Source organism: Trifolium pratense, linkage group LG5 (genome assembly GCF_020283565.1).
Source record: "Trifolium pratense cultivar HEN17-A07 linkage group LG5, ARS_RC_1.1, whole genome shotgun sequence".
NCBI lineage: Eukaryota > Viridiplantae > Streptophyta > Magnoliopsida > Fabales > Fabaceae > Trifolium > Trifolium pratense.
The window spans coordinates 22,606,873-22,626,679 of NC_060063.1; the positions used below are offsets into that span (position 1 = coordinate 22,606,873).

Sequence of the window (19,807 nt, forward strand, 5' to 3'; positions counted from 1 at the left end):
ACTTGGCTACTTATAGCTCTCTCTCTATTCTCATGGATCAAAGCCCACTTGGCTTAGGCCCAATGCCTATTCCACGCCCAAAGGCCCAAACAACATAACTTCTCGCTCATTAACTTACGTTCTCGCTAAATGATTATTCGCCGCTTAATAATTTAATTATAAATCACGCCCTCGCGTAATAAAATAATTAAATAACGAATACTAAATTTTGGGTCGTTACAATGAGCACTATATTATTTTCTCTTGCTTCAATATTTTCTTCATTGCACACTTTATGAAATGTTCTTTAAAAAAAAAAAAACATGTCATCAATACAAAATAGAAGTTTTATGTTCGAAAAATTGTAGAAAATTTTCAGAATCCGAATCCACAATTAAAATAAGTCTGCTATGGGTACTAATAGCTTATAAAACAAATTTCAGGAAGTTTAACCAATTGATAGAAACCAATCAAACCTTATGTTAATTACTTCCCGGAAATAAAAAGAAAAAAAAAATAGCTACATACAAATTTTGTATGTTCATAGCAAATAAATATGTGCACCTCAAAACCCATATATGTAAACATAACAAGCAACGAAACACACAGGCTAACATGGAAAGGAAAATATTTTATCCGTGATCAATTAACGAACACTTTATGAACCAAATTAAAATTCCAAAACTTTAACAACATATTTTCAATTGATCACCGAATGGTGCACACAAAAGATGATGCGATAAACTACTTGCATAAATCATTTCTAACAAGACTAATTGTGCAAATAAAATACTAAATGCTAAATTTTCGACCAAGTTACCTGATTGTCGAAACCACAACGCTTTAGCAAGATTAAATAGTTACCTAATGTGCTCTTGAGATTTTCTTTGCTTAATAATCCGAATGAAATATTATCTCTCCGACGAGAGCTTATTTTTCGCTTCATTGCTTTAGATGCACTTTAATTTAAGCAAAGAAAACATGACAAAATATTATGTGATCTTAAATAATACCTCAAATGTCTCTGGAATTCAAAACTTTATTACCATATGACTTATGTGATTTGGAGTATACTCACTTTGTTAACCTGAGTCTCACTTAAAATATACTAAATTGTGAGAGAATTTGAGTTTCTCCACTTTTACATAAGGTCTACATCCGAGAACACAATGTTCTCCCTTTATTGCTAATCGCTAGAATTTTAAGAATTAAAATTCTAACATGAATTTGCAGATACATAAACTATATTAGTTTATAGAGAACAAAAATCACTCACCAAGATACCTAGTGCACCATTGATGTCAAGCCCTTAGAAAATCACATCAATTGCTAGTGGTATTTCGTGACAATGATCAAACACTGACAATCAATATTGACAAACAATAATTCCTTATGATCGCCACATGCTTACCATTATAAGTGTCAATGCAATCCACTAAATATTTGTATGGATTTACACCAACACCACTTTATTAGACATGTCAATAAATTATTATAGAGACATGCAAAGCTTTATTTGTAAATTAAAATACTCAAACAAGATATCAAGCGCACCATCAATCCCCAATCTTCGGATTGTAAGAATTAATTGCAAGTGATACTCTCAATGCAATGATCAAACATTGGTGATAAGTCCTGTCAAATAACAGTCACCTTCGGGCATCCTATTATCCACATGGTAAATAACTTTATAATCACCACACATTTACCATCACAAGTATGCAGTTATCCGGTCAAGTTGTGCCTTGCTTCGGCCCGACAACAACTCACATGAATAATTTCACACTACATCTTTTGTAAGTTCAATTGAATCAAATCTACGCAACAGAGGTTACTTCGGCAACATGTTGTTTCAACCAACTCAATCGTCATTACTAGACAATTTAATAAATTAAAATGGGAAAGTTCTTTAATTTACAAGGCACTACCCACAAAATGTAGGCCATTTTTCTTTATGACGTCGCTTGATAATCATAAGATTAAATGACATCCCTTATGTGAGAATAAAATCTCACTATTAAACAAACATTAGCATGAAATAAATTTGAAAAGCATGGAAAAATTATTGTAGAAACTTAATAACAATAACCTCAAACATCATAATCATGCTATAGTCCAAATATTCAATTTTAAATCAAATAAAAATTGCATCTTTATGTAGCAAAATACTGTCATGCTAGAACTAGTTCACATATATACTCAATGATTCTTTAAATCAATAAATAAAATTCTATAATAATTATTATTTTATTTTATTTTTTTAAACAAAAGGAAACAAAAAACTTCATAACTCTATATTTAAACAAATAATTATAGAATCTATATTTCCAAAAAATTTAAAGAATCGAAACCTTTAATTTTGTACATACCAGATTGGATCATAATATTTTGAGAATCACTGATAAGTGCTATATAAAGGTAAATGATCTTCCGTAAAGTATATAATAATCAAATATGTATGACAATTCTTTATTTACCTTCTTTCTCAAAATAAATATTGAGTACAAAGATTCAGATAAGTTTAATTTTCAAATCACCAAAATAAACTCATTCAAAATAGTATAACAATATAAGAAATGTTATAAATATAGACGGAAAGATTTGATTTAAAAACTAAAGTCACAAAAAAAAAATCAAATCAAAACAAATTTAAATCCCTACTTTTAGACAACAAACTTTATGAATAAGTCATCTGAAAAATTTGATTTGAAAACTGAATCACCAAAACCAAATCTAAATCCTTATTTTTATAAAATAAACTTTAGCTGAGTCAAGCTAAAACATTTGATTTGGAAATTAGAAAACTTAGTCCAAATTCATAGAAAAAACTATATTTTCCAAACAGTCCCGTAATTGATCTTAATCATTACCAAGAAATTAAAATCACCGAACACTCAAATTGAATGAGTGAAAAATTACTATTATAAAACTCTTTGCAAGTCAAATATATATATATATATATATATATATATATATATACCAAAGGATCAAATCTTTTATATTTGACAAAAAAACTGGATATTGCAGATACATATCTTTTATATTATAAGCTTGTATACACAAGCAAACTCTAAACCCTAATTTGTTTTCCCTGTTTTTCCTCCATTTTATCTTGCAATTTTTATTAAAAAATAATACAATTTTGTCTTGACTAAGATTTGAGCCCGCAACCCTTCAATGCAAGCCAATATTTCCAACCATTATGGCAAGTATACCAATTGTGATTAAAATTATGTGCAATAATTGATAAGCACCATCAATTTTAAAAGTATATCATATCAAAATTATTGTTGACTATATTATTCATCACGAAATATTTTTATGTCTTTCCTGATCAATGATTTTTTTTCTACCGGATCATAAATTTAGAGAATAATTATCATGTGAGATTTGAAAAGTTATTATCACGTGTAATTTGGAATGTTATTATATCAAACTCAATTCTACTAAATCAATTTTTTTTGCAATACAACCAAACACAACCATAGTCATGTCACTAATCACATTCATTATTTTGTTTTTAATATTGCAGATTTAATATTAACCGATGATCAATTGATATAATATGCACTAGCAGACCAATTGTGATTTAAATTATGTCCACAAAGTGTTAAGCTCCATCAACTTTCATAGGAAAGATTTCATACGACAATTAAGCACCATCAATTTTCATTGCACAATTTAAACAATTGAAAACTGATAATCTCTTATATTATAAGCTTGCTAACATAAGCTAACCCTGAACCAAATTTTTTTCCCCTCATTTTCTCTTTCTTTTTATTGCAGCTTTATATTAAAAATATACAGATTTGTCATCGAACCTGCATCTCTTACTTACAATAAAACCTTTCAACCGCTAAAACATGTGCTTCAATTATGAAAGAATTTAGGAATCCTAATATGTTAACCCTGTTTTTCAATAAATTTGAACGGCGGAATTAATCACAATTTTTATTTATTTATGGATGTCTACTTAAGTTTATGTTCTTGATTACGTCTTTAATTTTTTTTTTAACCTTTAATTATCATCAATTTTTTTACCTTTAGTTATCAGCAATTTTTTTTAATAAGTAAACAAAACGATGGGGTTCAAAAATTATTTAAAAAATATATAAAATATAAAATAAGCACATAAACAAATATAGAATAATTAGTCCATGAAATTCCCTATACTACTCTTATTGAAAATGCTCTTAAAATTTTTGTATTTTATTTTTGAAATTCTGGTATAGCAGAACCAGATGTTGTATAGAATGTCGAGACATCTGGTCTGACATGAATAACACGGCAAGGCATATAACATTAAAACGGATACTGAGAAATAATGTTTTATCAGATATTCCAACATTCAATTTAAAGAGAATGTCATACTTAATGTTGGAACATCTTACTAAACATAATAAAATCAACAAGTAAATAAACTGCACAGGAAATTGTTAACCCAGTTCAGCCAACCTGCCTACTCTGGGGGATACCAATCCAGGAAGGAAATCCACTAATAGATCTAGTCACTAAGACCTCCAGCAAACCCTTTGAATTTACGTCTTACACTAAGACCTCCAGCAAACCCTCGGTTTACGTCTTACACTAAGACCTCCAGCAAATCCTAGGTTTACGCCTTATGACCTCGACACTACTCATGCAACTTCTGCCTAGGAACTCCTAGACATGAGATCCCATCTCACTTCCACACAGCCAACACAACCTGTGTTGTTCATATAATGTTGAATAAAATGTGGCGACAATCACCGTGACATATTTTACTCTTGCTTAAAAGCTTCGAGTAAATCACACACAGTTAACTCCGTACTTCAAAGCTTAGGAGTAACCTTAAAACATTACAACTCAATAAAACACAGTCCTACTCAAGTATTAAATCAATACGTGAGAGGCTCACAAACACTATCTCCTTGCTTAAAAGCTTCAGAGATATTACAATACTCTACTCATTACCTAAAGGTTTCTGAGTGAGGACATAGTGACCATCTCACAACCCGAGTGGTTCACTTACACCAACTCTCCTAGAGAGTGGCTCAAAAACACGAAACCCTAAAGACTACATCTTTGATGAACAATGGTTTCGGTTCAATAAAATCTTGGCCTTGAGTCTTCTTTATATAGACAGAGCTAGCACGCTCCTGATCTTCCAAGATAACCTTCAGAACACAGCTGGTCTTTGAGTCACGTCCAGCTAAGCAAATCAGACCTTAATAAAAACTTTCCTAAAATAGTTTATCCTCTTTAGGAAATAAACAATGTGTTGAATCATTCTATTAAGTCTTGATAAGAACATATCTGCACTAATAACGTCTTGATCAGATCAAATCTTGATATACACGTTCGTAGAGTGGATTTCCATATATAGCAGATACGTGTAATAAATGCGCGAGATTTGGGCAATCTGACTGTCGTACCCAAACATGTTACAACATTTGGTCCAACATCTTTTGTACCTAACATGTTGAAACATTTGGTCCAACATCTTGCTTGTATATTTGTTTTAGCAAAATGAGGCCAACACACAAATATCCAACAATCTCCCCCTTTGGCAATTTTTGGCTAAAACAACTTCAGCCCATTAATTAGCACAGAGAGATTTAAAAAACATACAATCCTTCAAGTCAACGTGAGCAAACAAATATGAAGGAAGGTAGAACATCTTCTATGTTACTTCCAAAAGAATTCCTCAAATGAAAATAACGCACAGGCTAAAGAAATAAACTTTACCATAAACCATCAGAGGCATACACAGCAGCGGAATCATAACCAACTTAGCTTCATCCTTCAGTAGAGAGAAATAAACTCTCACAAGCACACTTGGGAAAAATAAATTCCCACATCAGCATCAAGATGTTTCAACAATTTGTAGCGCATCATAACATCCATACATTAAGCACACATAGGCAAAGAACTTGATATTGCATTACTCCCCCTTAATATCAGATCAGAGAAAAACATATTTTTGCTCCCCCTGAATACATCAGCTCATGCATCTCATCAGGCCATCAGAAAAAAAATGGTTCTTACTCCCCCTGAATTCATGCATGTCACAACACACACTACTACTTCTTCATAGACAGGCTAGACTAGCTTGTCACAACATCAGATACAACATTGTAAAGTAGCAGACAAACACAAACAAACATACTACTCCCCCTTTTTAGCCACAAAATATGCCAAACAAAAACTTTGTGCATTAAGAGCAATAGTAATGAACATCACAGAAATCCATAGTGCAGAATATCAGAGCATAACAAATCCATATATTAGTATCTAGTAATCCATAGTCTTGAAATAGCAGAAGCATCACATCACGTACCAACAAAAAAGAAAAATGTCCTCAACATTATGCTCCACATCATATAATCATCAGATACCATACATCACATACTGCTACCGCACACAAAACACATCACAGATCACAACTCCTTAAGCAAACCACAAAGTAGCAGTTGAGAAGAGTAAATTCTCACATAGCTGAGAAAAATAAGTTCTCATGCATCCAGGATGTTCCAACATATGGCAGGACATCATCAAGAGCAAACAAATAGAGCTTTGCACAACAGAATAGTAACCACTTACTGCATTATGCTACTTCCCCTCAAAATCAAAATCAGAGCAAAAATTAATTTTACTCCCTCCAAATACATTGACACATGCTTATCAGAATGATCATCAGAAAACAATTCTTACTCCCCTCAATTTTATCATCCATATCAGCACATAAGCATACAACAGATTCAATACTACACCACTCAAGTTAGCAGATGTTTAAGCATCAGACACCACATCATATAGTAGAACACATCCAACCACTAAAAGAGCATGCATATGTTTCGACATCAGGTAGCACAACAGACATTAGCAGCAAAACATATCATGCCTACCAACTACTAAACTACTTCCCTTTTTAGTCAGAAGTTTAGACAAAATAGGGTCTTCATGCATTAATCAAAGAGTACAATAGTATAGATATCCTGGAACATAGTGCACAGAGCTACTACAAATGAAGACAACACCATGGGATACATACCTCATCAGATATAAATCAGCAGTGGAGTCATCATTAAATAGCCTAAAACAGATCACACTTCATCAGCATAGAATTTTCAACATGATGACCAAAATCTTTCACCATCTAGTAGCACATCAGATAGCACAGGTTCCTCCGGTATGGTATTAGAGCATTGACAACAAAGATGTTTCAACACATGATAGCACAACACATAGCACATGTTAGCAAAGATGTTTTATCATGCTTATCTAGCGTGGTATCAGAGTGAATAGGAGCAACCACAAAATACGTCACATGTTAGCAAAGATGTTGCAACATATGGTAGCACAGGTTCTTCCAGCATGGTATCAAATCACGTGGTCTTCCAATCAGGGCATGGAGCATCCATCTAACAAAAACTCCCCTTGTACACATGATCCCATCTTTGTGCAAAGGAAGCACGATGAAAGGAAACATTGTCACAGGGAGTAACAGGCACATTCTGAGGATTCTTTTTCCCACCAGACTTTTTCTTTGAGGCAGAGGGTGTGATGTCTGGTACATCCTCCTCAACATTATACTCAGAGTTACTTGAAGGTGCTTCCTTTCTGTTCAGACTCTATCTCTTCTTACTAGCAAGCACAATAACCTCATACATGTTCTTCAACCACTTCTTCATTAAGTGGCACAGTTTGATGCCTTTCTTTAGACTGAGAGACCCTTCTTCAACCTCAGTAGAATTCTCTTCATCAGACCCTGTTTCTTCATCAGATGAGTCAGATGGGTCAACAGATGTCCCAACATCTTTCACCACAGCAGTTTCTTGAACGGGTTTCTGGACAATAGTAACATCAGCCTTAGGTTGGTCCACAGATGTGTCAACGTCTGTCACAACATCCTTTTCAGGAACAGTTTGTTTTGATTTATCAACAACAGAACCAATAGCATTTTTTGTCTGAGATACATCAGCAACAAGAACATCTATAATTGTATTTGTGGAATCAACAACATTCACACCAGCAAAGATAATAATGTCAGGAGCTAGTAATACTTCTCATAGCTTCTTTCTCCTTTAAAGCACAAAGGGAGAAATAAACTCCCATATACAGAGGAAAATGAATTCTCACACATCAGAGAAAAATAAATTCTCAAAAATCAGATCAGGATGCGTAGACATCATGGATGACATCATAGCATAACATATTTCATGAGAACATAAAGCTAGAGGTTTCAGAAGCAGATCTGAAACTATCACACATAGTAGTAGTAATCACATTTATGTATCCCAAATCTGACCATTATCACAGCTGATCACAACACATCTAAACACATATAGTACTTCTCAGCAGAATGCACATCCACACAAACAGTCATAGCATGACCAGTTCTCTTTCAATCATACTTTGAGCAATAGCTTGGTCACATGGAAGATCATCAAGATCAGTTTCTTCCACCACATTCTAATATTCAATACTCCAAATTACAATTAGGTTTAAGACTCTCAGAACCATATCAGCATCAGTTTGGGAATTTTAGAACAGGTTTCAACAACACCAACAGGTTGGTCCAAGATGTTTCGACATCTGATGTGACATCAGACTCAGGTGAGGTTTCTTTGGGGGACACAACCACAACTTTAGTGGGGGATAATAAAGTGACAGAATCAACAACTTTGAAAGATGACACATGGAAAAATTTTAAAAAAAATGTCATCAACAACCACAACATTCATGCTAGACTGACCTATGGTTTTAAGAGATCTTGGTTTTTCTAGAATTACAATTTCAGTGGCAGATCTCACAGATGTTTCAACACTACCCACAACATTTAAACTGACAAAAACCTTTAACAGAGGTAACAACATTGTATTCAACATTAGAGGTGACAACTGAATTAATGAGGTTTTCAAAACGAGTTTGGTAGGTTCAATAACATCATCAATAAACATAGATAGGCTTTTCTAGGATCTTTTGAGAGATAAGATTAACCTGGATAATGGATTTAGAAATCGGTTTCCTAGATGATGCACATTTTGTTGACCAAGCAAAATAGAAGTAGATTCAGATGGATTCAAAGTATTCACGGACCTTTTATGTATTCCCTTCTGACACGTGGTTGATCACACTGTCCATTTCACTTCCTTGTTGATCTTACAGGAAACATGTCTCGAATAATGTTCTAACATTCAGTCAGACATTGTCTTCTTTTACTTGCATTGATCAACACATCTTCAAACATACTGTCTTCCACTTGATTCGAAGTGTTCTCCTTTCACTTAGACTTAGTAACACATACCAAGACATCTGAATATCACATTTGTGACATCTCTCAATAATGAAGACTCTTGGAAAGTCCTTCCAAAAAAAAATCTGTAGAGAAAAATAAATTCTCCCAGACTCAACCATTTAACCACTCGAGAGATATGTGAATAACTGATATAATTATTCAGCTTTACATGACTAGAATCAACCATGCCTTGTTAATAATTTCATAATGTCACAACATGTTGTCTGACATCATATTCTCATATGAGGCATAAGATCTCCACAAGCTTGTACAACACTCTAGACAATATATATGTACCAATGCAATCCACAGATAAACACATGACTCTACCTGTCATAGATAATCAGGGCTCCAGCTGAAGATGAAAACTCGAGCACTAAATGAAAACATGTGAAAGACTTCATGCTTTCATGTTGAAGGGAAACACCACCTCCTTCAGTAGAGTCGATTCTGAGTCAGATATTCTCACTTCTTGAGAATACATCCAAGCATTCTGACCTCTTCACTTAACAAGGACACATCTGATCAATGTCCTAGCAGAACCACACTATGTATCATGACCTTTTGAATAGGCAGAATGTCATGCATACAAGGTGTAAAGTCACTCACAAAATCCAAAACATCTTAGTTTGCTTAAAAGCTTGACTAAGATCCTGATTATCAACCATTTTCTAGAGTGACTTGCAACAGAAGAAAACCAAAGACAATTATCAAACCTCAGTATTTGACAATATTCTTCTGCCCTTACATTCACTAGTAGTTGTTGATACTAGTGGAATAAATAGTCATGCATTGCCAGAGCATACTATTAAAACAAGATCAGAACCTCCACATTCTGATTCACATAGTTAGAAACACGTCTTCTGACCACACAGCTTGAGCACTCCCATGCAAAGTCTCAAGCACCTTCCACAGAACAATCATCAGTAAATATGATGTTACTACATCATTTGGGACATCAGCTTCTGATTTTGGAACCTAATTATATTGGTTCATAAATCATCATTCAAAAGGACTCATTGTGCATAGACATCCTTCAAGAAGCTCCCAATAGAGTACCATCAATGCAGATCATCCAGGTTTTTCAAAACACCTGAATACCATGAAGAGAAATATACTCTCCGAACAATAAAGTTCAGACTACATAATTGCACAGCTCTTCAGACAAATATATCAGTTTTATGCATAACTTCAACAAAGGATATACATATACTTAGCTCCCATTAAAGTATTTATCATTTGTCAGATAGGATTACCTTCTCACACAAGGTAGGACATTAGATCTGACATCATTCTTCTGCACATATATGGCACCAACAGATAACATCCACTCATGACAATTATTCTTACAAAAAGTCATTCCAGATTAGGTCAGTTGCTTGACCTTGTACTCCACCCTGAGTAGAACCAGCTTCCTTGGCTGAAGAAGCAGATGTTGGAGAAGATGTTTCAACATTAATTCTGACATCAATCTCAATCCCATCGGTTTCATCCTGAACTATGGTCTGAAGATACCATAGTAGTCCATAACTCTTCCAAGGGGACACAGGAGAATCAACCATCAGTAGTTGATCAACCTTCAATATCAAATCATCTACACATTCAGGGACGTGCATATTTTACATCTCAAAAACTTCTTCTAATGTTCCAACCCCTTGTCTTACTTTGAGATGTTTGATGCCATTCTTCTGAACCTATAGAGGAGATTCCCTCTAACAGGTATCTGGAACATTTTGATCCAACACAATATCAGGTATCACAGATGTGACAGTACTTAGCACAACATCAGTCTTAGGTGCCAAAGATGTGCCAACATTCGACACAACATCATTTTCAGAGACAGATCCTTTGAGAGATTCATCAACAAACTCACTTGTGACCTTAGTGGAAGCATTAAATACATCAGATGGATTTCCCTTGATTAGTGTGCACCAGACAATGGAGAGAGGGATGCAACATTTACTTCCTTTCACTTCAACACAAACACACATCTTGAAGGGAAGTAAAAACTTCGTCAATCTTAATTCAAAAGATATCTTTAACGCATAAGGTAAAGAATTAACTTCACCGAAAATACCAGAGAACCATAATCCTTTGGTCCCAAAAAATAAATCCTCCTTGTTTAATCATGCATTCATATAACTAGATATTATCACAAGAATATAACATGCATGGTTAAAACATCATATAACACATCAACATTGCACACAACTTCAACTACCACTTACTTGGATCAGACATGAACTAACCCAAGAGGTCAACCATATGTTGATCATGTCCCAACAAACTTATCTAAGATATGTTTCTAGCGTAGAAACCATCTCAGACACAGATGCCTCCTCTTCCAGGTCAGGAGAAGGTTCCAAACATATGTAACCAACACACACATTTGTTTAGCACCCAAGCATCTGCCATGCCCTACTGTCATCCAACAAGATTCTGCAGAATCTGCTCGTCAGATGTTCCGTCAGATGTTCCAACATCTGGTAAGACATCAATTCCCTTCTAACGAAACACACCGAGAAATCCTTTATCAAAGACACTGGACGTTGACTTTTCAGAGTTTAAAGCAAAGATAAATTGCTCATAACTTCCTTCAGACCCCTTTTCAACAAACTCATACATGAGTGCCTTTATGAGTGGACTTGAGATCACCCCCAAGTATCTTTGGCATCTCTAACAAGTTAATTAAAAAACTCTCCTCGAGCATCACCACACCAGGGCTTACATCATAGAACAGAGTGGTGCATCCTCAACAAACAAAACCACCAGGAGTTTTCCATCAGATATATATGCAGCGGAATTCAAACCACAAAACTCCTCAACAAACCTCAGGCACACTACAATAACACATGTTTGAAAATAAATCAAACCATACAGCAACTCATCACAAGATCTACACGCCTGACCAACAAAAGATAGGTCTAATACACACCCTATCATGAATAGTCCATCCTCCACTTCTAGGGACCATTCAATCAATGTGAACTTCTCCAAGTTCAAACAAATTTTCAGTATTCCTTACTTGCCCTAACCAGAAAGTATCTTCCCTAAGATCTCATCCAGAAAACAGAACAGGATGCCTGCTCTGATACCAATTGAAATTCTGGTATAGCAGAACCAGATGTTGTATAGAATGTCGAGACATCTGGTCTGACATGAATAACACGGCAAGGCATATAACATTAAAACGGATACTGAGAAATAATGTTTTATCAGATATTCCAACATTCAATTTAAAGAGAATGTCATACTTAATGTTGGAACATCTTACTAAACATAATAAAATCAACAAGTAAATAAACTGCACAGGAAATTGTTAACCCAGTTCAGCCAACCTGCCTACTCTGGGGGATACCAATCCAGGAAGGAAATCCACTAATAGATCTAGTCACTAAGACCTCCAGCAAACCCTTTGAATTTACGTCTTACACTAAGACCTCCAGCAAACCCTCGGTTTACGTCTTACACTAAGACCTCCAGCAAATCCTAGGTTTACGCCTTATGACCTCGACACTACTCATGCAACTTCTGCCTAGGAACTCCTAGACATGAGATCCCATCTCACTTCCACACAGCCAACACAACCTGTGTTGTTCATATAATGTTGAATAAAATGTGGCGACAATCACCGTGACATATTTTACTCTTGCTTAAAAGCTTCGAGTAAATCACACACAGTTAACTCCGTACTTCAAAGCTTAGGAGTAACCTTAAAACATTACAACTCAATAAAACACAGTCCTACTCAAGTATTAAATCAATACGTGAGAGGCTCACAAACACTATCTCCTTGCTTAAAAGCTTCAGAGATATTACAATACTCTACTCATTACCTAAAGGTTTCTGAGTGAGGACATAGTGACCATCTCACAACCCGAGTGGTTCACTTACACCAACTCTCCTAGAGAGTGGCTCAAAAACACGAAACCCTAAAGACTACATCTTTGATGAACAATGGTTTCGGTTCAATAAAATCTTGGCCTTGAGTCTTCTTTATATAGACAGAGCTAGCACGCTCCTGATCTTCCAAGATAACCTTCAGAACACAGCTGGTCTTTGAGTCACGTCCAGCTAAGCAAATCAGACCTTAATAAAAACTTTCCTAAAATAGTTTATCCTCTTTAGGAAATAAACAATGTGTTGAATCATTCTATTAAGTCTTGATAAGAACATATCTGCACTAATAACGTCTTGATCAGATCAAATCTTGATATACACGTTCGTAGAGTGGATTTCCATATATAGCAGATACGTGTAATAAATGCGCGAGATTTGGGCAATCTGACTGTCGTACCCAAACATGTTACAACATTTGGTCCAACATCTTTTGTACCTAACATGTTGAAACATTTGGTCCAACATCTTGCTTGTATATTTGTTTTAGCAAAATGAGGCCAACACACAAATATCCAACAATTTTTTATTATTACATATTACACCTAATTAGACCCATGCACCGCATGGGTCAAAGTTCTAGTAGTCCGCAAATATACAAATCACATCTTAAACAAAACTTTATTGTCTTAGACTCATACCAAAACAATAAATTCTTGATACTTTATTCATATTACAAAGGGCCAAACAAAATAAGAAATCACATGGCAGTAAAATCGTTTAAACAAAACATGCATGTGAAACCGGTGCCCAATATACAATACTATTAATGATGGTAGTTGAATAAAGCAATCAAAATTCAAATTCCTTTCACCGAAAAACAAAGAATATTTGATTTAAATCTTCCAAAGTTCGTATCGGTTGACGGTTCATATATAATTGGGGAAGAACATAAAACCCCTTTTAAAAGTAAAATCGAGATAATTAAAAATTAAAATCCCAATAAATCAAACATGAAGACCCGCTCTGATACCAATTGATAGGTTTTAATAATTAATTTATCAATTAATTACATACAAGTCATGCTCTTATACAAATAGTGCGGAAGCTAGATAGAACAAAATGAGCATGTATATGTAAACTGAATCTACATCATGTTGATTTATCAAGAATTTGTATTAGGAATACCTGTATAGAAGAATCCATTTGATACTACCGTTGATGTGACACGTAGCACTACTGAAACACAAAGAGAGAGTTATCGGATGATGACCACCCGTCGGCTTGTGTGGTTCTTCCTCAACCGGTACCCTAATGCCTTGAGCTCTCTTCAGATGGGGAGAAGAGATTATTTGCTTATGTACGGTATATTGGGGACCATAGCCTATATATAGTGTGATGACCCATTAGGGTTCCCATTATCCCGAAATCGGCCATCCTGACATCCACTCGTATTGAGCCCATATCCTATTAATTAATTACTTAATTAATTCTAAATATAAATCTAATTAGCCTTTTAACTTTGTTTGACCACTTAATTAATTAAGGCTCCTAATCGATAAATAACTAATATAATTATATAAAGATATTTGCCCACGTAATATTATTGGAATATTATAAAATATTCCAACATTTGAATATATCCAAATTACTACCAAGGTCTCTTTTACCGGTCATTTTGCTCATCAAGTTTAGTTTTAGATAGTTAATTTAATCATCAATTTTTTTTATTATCAAATTTAGTCCATAAAATATACTATATGTATGCCTCAATTATTTTAATGAAAATAAGAATTTGTATGATTTAAGTAAAATAGAATAATTTAAGTAAAATACATTATAACTAGTGCTATTTTTTTTTTTAACTATTATATTTTATTCCTTATCACTATGGCTCTAATACTATTTGTTGAGGAGCTCGGGAAAGCGTCAAAAATAATATTGAGTCAATGCTTTAAGACCACAACACATATACAAAAGAGGTAGATGACACGTTTTCACTCAAAACTTTATCACATTAAATATACGAGTCGGCTCTTTTATATATTCAACATTTTTCTTATTTACAGTCGGTCAATATTGACACCGTACATATGTATATATATCATACTATATGGGTAGGGGCTGGGGGTTGTCTCCAGTGCATTTTCTGTCCGGTGCAATCCCATCCATCTATTTCCTTTGGCACAAATTTTTTTAATTATTAAACAAACAATGAAAGGCACAGATTCCACTGGACATTGTCCAGTACGGGAGAGAATCCATCCCCATGGGTAGGAGATAAATTATGCTACGTAACATGTTGAATTGCCATGAAGTGGGTCGCTTACGTAATAATCTCAAAGTGTCGTGAGGTGGGCTGTTTATAAACGAATAATTAATTACGGCCAAAGAAAAAAGAATAATGAAATTCTTAAAAAGAAGAATAATGGAATTTTTTTTTGAATGAATAATGTAATTGTTGTATAAAAAGAATATTAAATATCTTGACAAAAATAAAATATCATAATGCAATTATTGTAAAGACTCTGATACGATTCATTGGGATAATGCATGCATATGGGCAAATGATTATCTACTTTTTATATCATTAAATAATCATCTATTTAACAAGTACTCCCTCCGTCCCAAAATATAAGCAAAAATGAGTCAAAAAAACTTTATGTATTTGGTTAAAAATTTGGACTAAATACATCCAGTTTGTTGACCAATTTTTGCTTATATTTTGGGACGGAAGAAATATCTATTGTTCTTTTTTTCTTTCTCGTAAAAACTGTTGAGTTTTTGTATGTTGGCTACATTTTGCAAAAACATATTTTAACCAAGTGTTGAGACATATGTGCATACATCAAGTGTTGAGACAGATGTACATACATATGGAACTACACCTGTGTAGTCTGACTGCGCGCCAACTAGCGTTATATTTTTATATGCAATCTTTCGAAGATTTGCTTGAAGAATTGTTTCGTGCTTAATTATACAACAAGGCGCATCTGGTTTATTAGTCTTCAGAAGGCGGCTGTATTAGGTTACTTGGACCTCAAGTATTATATAAAATAAGGAATCAAAGATTATTTAATTTTATAATATAACCTCTGAAGGTTTTCTTGGAGTAGAAGATTAATGGCTCAAGGCCCACGAAGGTTCTGCTATATAAAGGGTGTTGTTAACCCTGTTTTACTCACTGAAACTGGAATCAAAACAGAATATCAAAGATGTAGTCTTTTAGGGTTTCGTGTCTTTGTAAAGTCTTGTGCTTTACTTTGCATACCTCTCTGGGTGTTGCCTCTGTTTATCAAAGCACAAAGATGGTATGTTTTAATCGTGGTATATGTTGACAGAAGCCGCAATTGTCAAAGTGTCAATTAGGGTTTAGTCTATTCATTGTTAATTTTGAGCCTTTCTTGTGTCTCATCGATGCAAGCTTAGGAATATGTTTATTGAGTGGTATTTGTGATTTACTCAAGAGCTTTTAAGAGAGAGTAGAATCTGGTTTAAAGGAGTGTGTAGTAGAAAAATGACTTTTGGTTTGGAGATACCACTACCGGTATGTGAATACCAGTAGTGAAATACATTTGACCAAAGGATTCCACTACTGATATTTTTAAAACGGTAGTGGAAAGTTCAGAGACAAGGGATTTCACTACCGGCTTTGCTAAATCCGTAGTGGAAAGTAGACACGGTGGCAATGTCGTAATTACGTACAAATTTGTTTTAATTATCTTCCACTACCGATCTAGGATTCAACGGTAGTGGAATCCTAATAGTGTTATTATTTTTTTCATATTCCCACTTTTCACTACCGATCTAGGATTCACCGGTAGTGGAATCCTAATAGTGTTATAATATTTTTCATATTGTCATTTTCATTCCCAATTTTCATACGCGTTCAATCTCCCTCCCACTGCAAACTCTCCATTCTCAATCGTCCCAAGTTCTTCCAAATCGTCCCAAGTTCTTCAAATCAAACACTCCAATTTCCCAATCATTCTCCAATCTCTCCATTCTCCATTCTCCATTCTCCATTCTCCAATCTCTCCAATTTCATTCGGTTTCATTCTCCAAACCCTAGAATGCTTGAATCGCCTCCAAATTTCTTCGTTTTTATTCGGTAAAGGTATGAATAAATCAAACTTCCTCCAAATTTCATTCGTTTTCGTTTTCATTCGTTTTCATTCTTGTTCATTCGTTTTCATTCGCTTGGGTTAGACATCATTTTTCGAGATTACGAGAGACCCGAGTAAGAAAATGATGATGAAAGGTAGAGGAATGGGTAGGAATAGGATTAATCCTGTTCAAACAATTTCAAGTCATATGGGTGATAAGGATAAGATTCAAGGTATTGATTTTGCTTATTGGTTAAAGATTGTTGTTACAAGTAAAGATTTTGTTGTTGTGAAAATGGATGTTGAAGGTACTGAGTTTCATTTGATACCTAAGTTGATTCAAACTGGTGCTATTTGTTTGATTGATGAGCTTTTTCTTGAGTGTCATTATAATAGATGGCAGAGATGTTGTTCTGGTCAGAGAAGTTCTAAGTTTCAGAAAAGTTATTCTGATTGTTTGGATTTGTTTACTGAACTTAGAGATATTGGTGTTCTTGTTCATCAATGGTGGTGATAATCCATAGTGTACAAACTTGTTTGTATAGGTTTTTTTTATACTAGGGTTTTATATGATTAAATTGATTCTTTTGTAGATTCTTTTTTAGTCAATTGTAGAGTTTAATGAATGAAAGATTTTGTTTATTCTATTGCATTTAAATAATAGTTATTGAAACTCAAGCTATAAAGCGCCGACACAAACATGAACGCCGAATGTGACATAAATACGGACACTAGATACATCTTCAATATAAAGTATCGGTGCTACATAACTCAAGCGTTTGAAAAGAAGCATATTTGGTACTCCAGCAGGCCTCTGGTATGTTATCGTTTATTTGATGAATCTGTCAATTCTATAATAGGCGTTTTTACTAATATGTGTTTGTGGGAACCATGGGAAATAATGGATCTGCTAGTTTATGTAATATATCTTTAACCCTGCACCCATTTAAAGTAGGGAAAAATGTGCAAAAGTGAAGTAATTAAGTAAATGTTTCATGTAGAATCACATTCATATTCATTAAGCAAAATGGAAGTCATGTTCTTCATCTGGTCGGCTTGTAATATGATTGTTGGTGTAAATAATGTCAATATGGTAAACAATATTCCATGTTTATTTTGCAGATCCTGCTGCAAGTGCTGATCTAGCCGTGGTGTTAATGCAAGAAGGATTAGCCCATATCCTCCTTGTTGGTAGAAGGTACTATATTAGTAACATTCATTAAATAGGTTTCACTTATCATTTTTATATTAAGATTAAGATGACCATTCGATAGAGTAGTAGGATTGTTGGTGTCGGGTGTGTTTGATTTCTGTGTGGAACCACATACCACATGTATATTAAATACTGGTTCTTCTTGTTGATGTATTTATTCATCATCTTATGACTGACATAACAGTATGACTGTTACTCGTTCACGGATAAAAGCTTCAATTCCTCGCAAGCATGGGGCTGCAATTGCTGGTTTTGAGAAAGTATGTTCTCTCTGTCTGCCTCTCTTTTAAAATGATAATAGTTACATACTGCTGTGAATGAATTCTATAACATGACTGTTCCAATTCTAAATCATCGTCCTCCTTTTTGTAGGCTTTGAATAAGTTCTTTGAGAATGTTTTGCAGGTAAATTCTTCCCGAGTACTGGTATTTCTCATGCTTAGCATTTATTCTCATTCGTGATATATATATATATATAGTTTGTTCAATTTAAAGAATATGTGCTAGTGATCTGCTGCGAGTTTGTATACTCAAATCTTTATAAGCTTATTTGTGCTGCACTAGATATAACTTATAAGTTGCCTGCACATTCTTTATTCACCAGTGTTAAATATATTTATTCTTTAGTCCAACAAAATTGAGAAAGGGGCACGCACAAGTTTAATTGATCCTGCTGATCTTTTTGGGCTTCTTCTTTCTTAGTGAGCATTTACAATTTGATACCACATATACATTTCTTAATGACAATGATATCCATGCATAAGCTCGGACGGATTTGGTATAGTTTAGTGTGTTTGTTATGCTTATTATTTATCTTATGTCTCTATTTCTGTTACAGGATCAGTTTCATCGTCACTTATTTTTGGAGGCAGAAAGAAGACAGCTGCGACCTATTATTGAAAACAAATCACGCATCATTCTCGCACACACAAGCTCATGATACAAGTATGGTTGCTTTCTTCATTGCATCTTCTCTTCTCCTCTCTATTCCTATGTTTATATGAGTTTAAGAAAGCCTTGTTAGGTAACTAGCCTTAAGTAACATGAAAATTATAGTTGATTATATGAAAACCTTGTGACTTTTTATTGTTGTAAGTTGTAACCCATAATTTTCCAGTATTTTAACACTTGATTCTACTCAAGTTGTACCGTTCCTTTTAGGCTGGCGTTTAAATTATGTTTTGTAGTTGTATCTGCTCTATATAGACATTTTAAGTGAATGCCAAATTTCTTACCCGTAGTGGAATCCCCATGATTTATATTAAAAAAATTTGAAACCATACATACCACTACTGTTCTAGAGTTTTGATTTTTCATATTAATATGCAGGCACAGGAAGCTACAAAAAAACGAAAAAAAAAAAAAAAAAAAAACTAACATACCACTACTGAT

General features: G+C 34.2%; 1 protein-coding gene across 2 annotated transcripts; it reads left to right on the forward strand.

The window, feature by feature from the left end:
• The first annotated feature begins 17,475 nt into the window (after positions 1–17,475).
• LOC123884967 (protein PELOTA 1-like) lies at positions 17,476–19,576 on the forward strand. Of its 2 annotated transcripts, XM_045934202.1 has the most exons (5): positions 17,476–18,019; positions 18,325–18,400; positions 18,600–18,675; positions 18,788–18,820; positions 19,254–19,576. In XM_045934202.1, exons 2-5 carry the CDS (start codon positions 18,360–18,362, stop codon positions 19,353–19,355), a joined length of 252 nt encoding a protein of 83 aa, XP_045790158.1. In that variant the 5' UTR covers positions 17,476–18,019; positions 18,325–18,359; the 3' UTR covers positions 19,356–19,576. The 2 variants fall into 2 exon arrangements, with proteins under 2 accessions (XP_045790158.1, XP_045790157.1); XM_045934201.1 differs by having other exon boundaries at positions 17,997–18,400.
• The last annotated feature ends 231 nt before the right edge of the window (positions 19,577–19,807 follow it).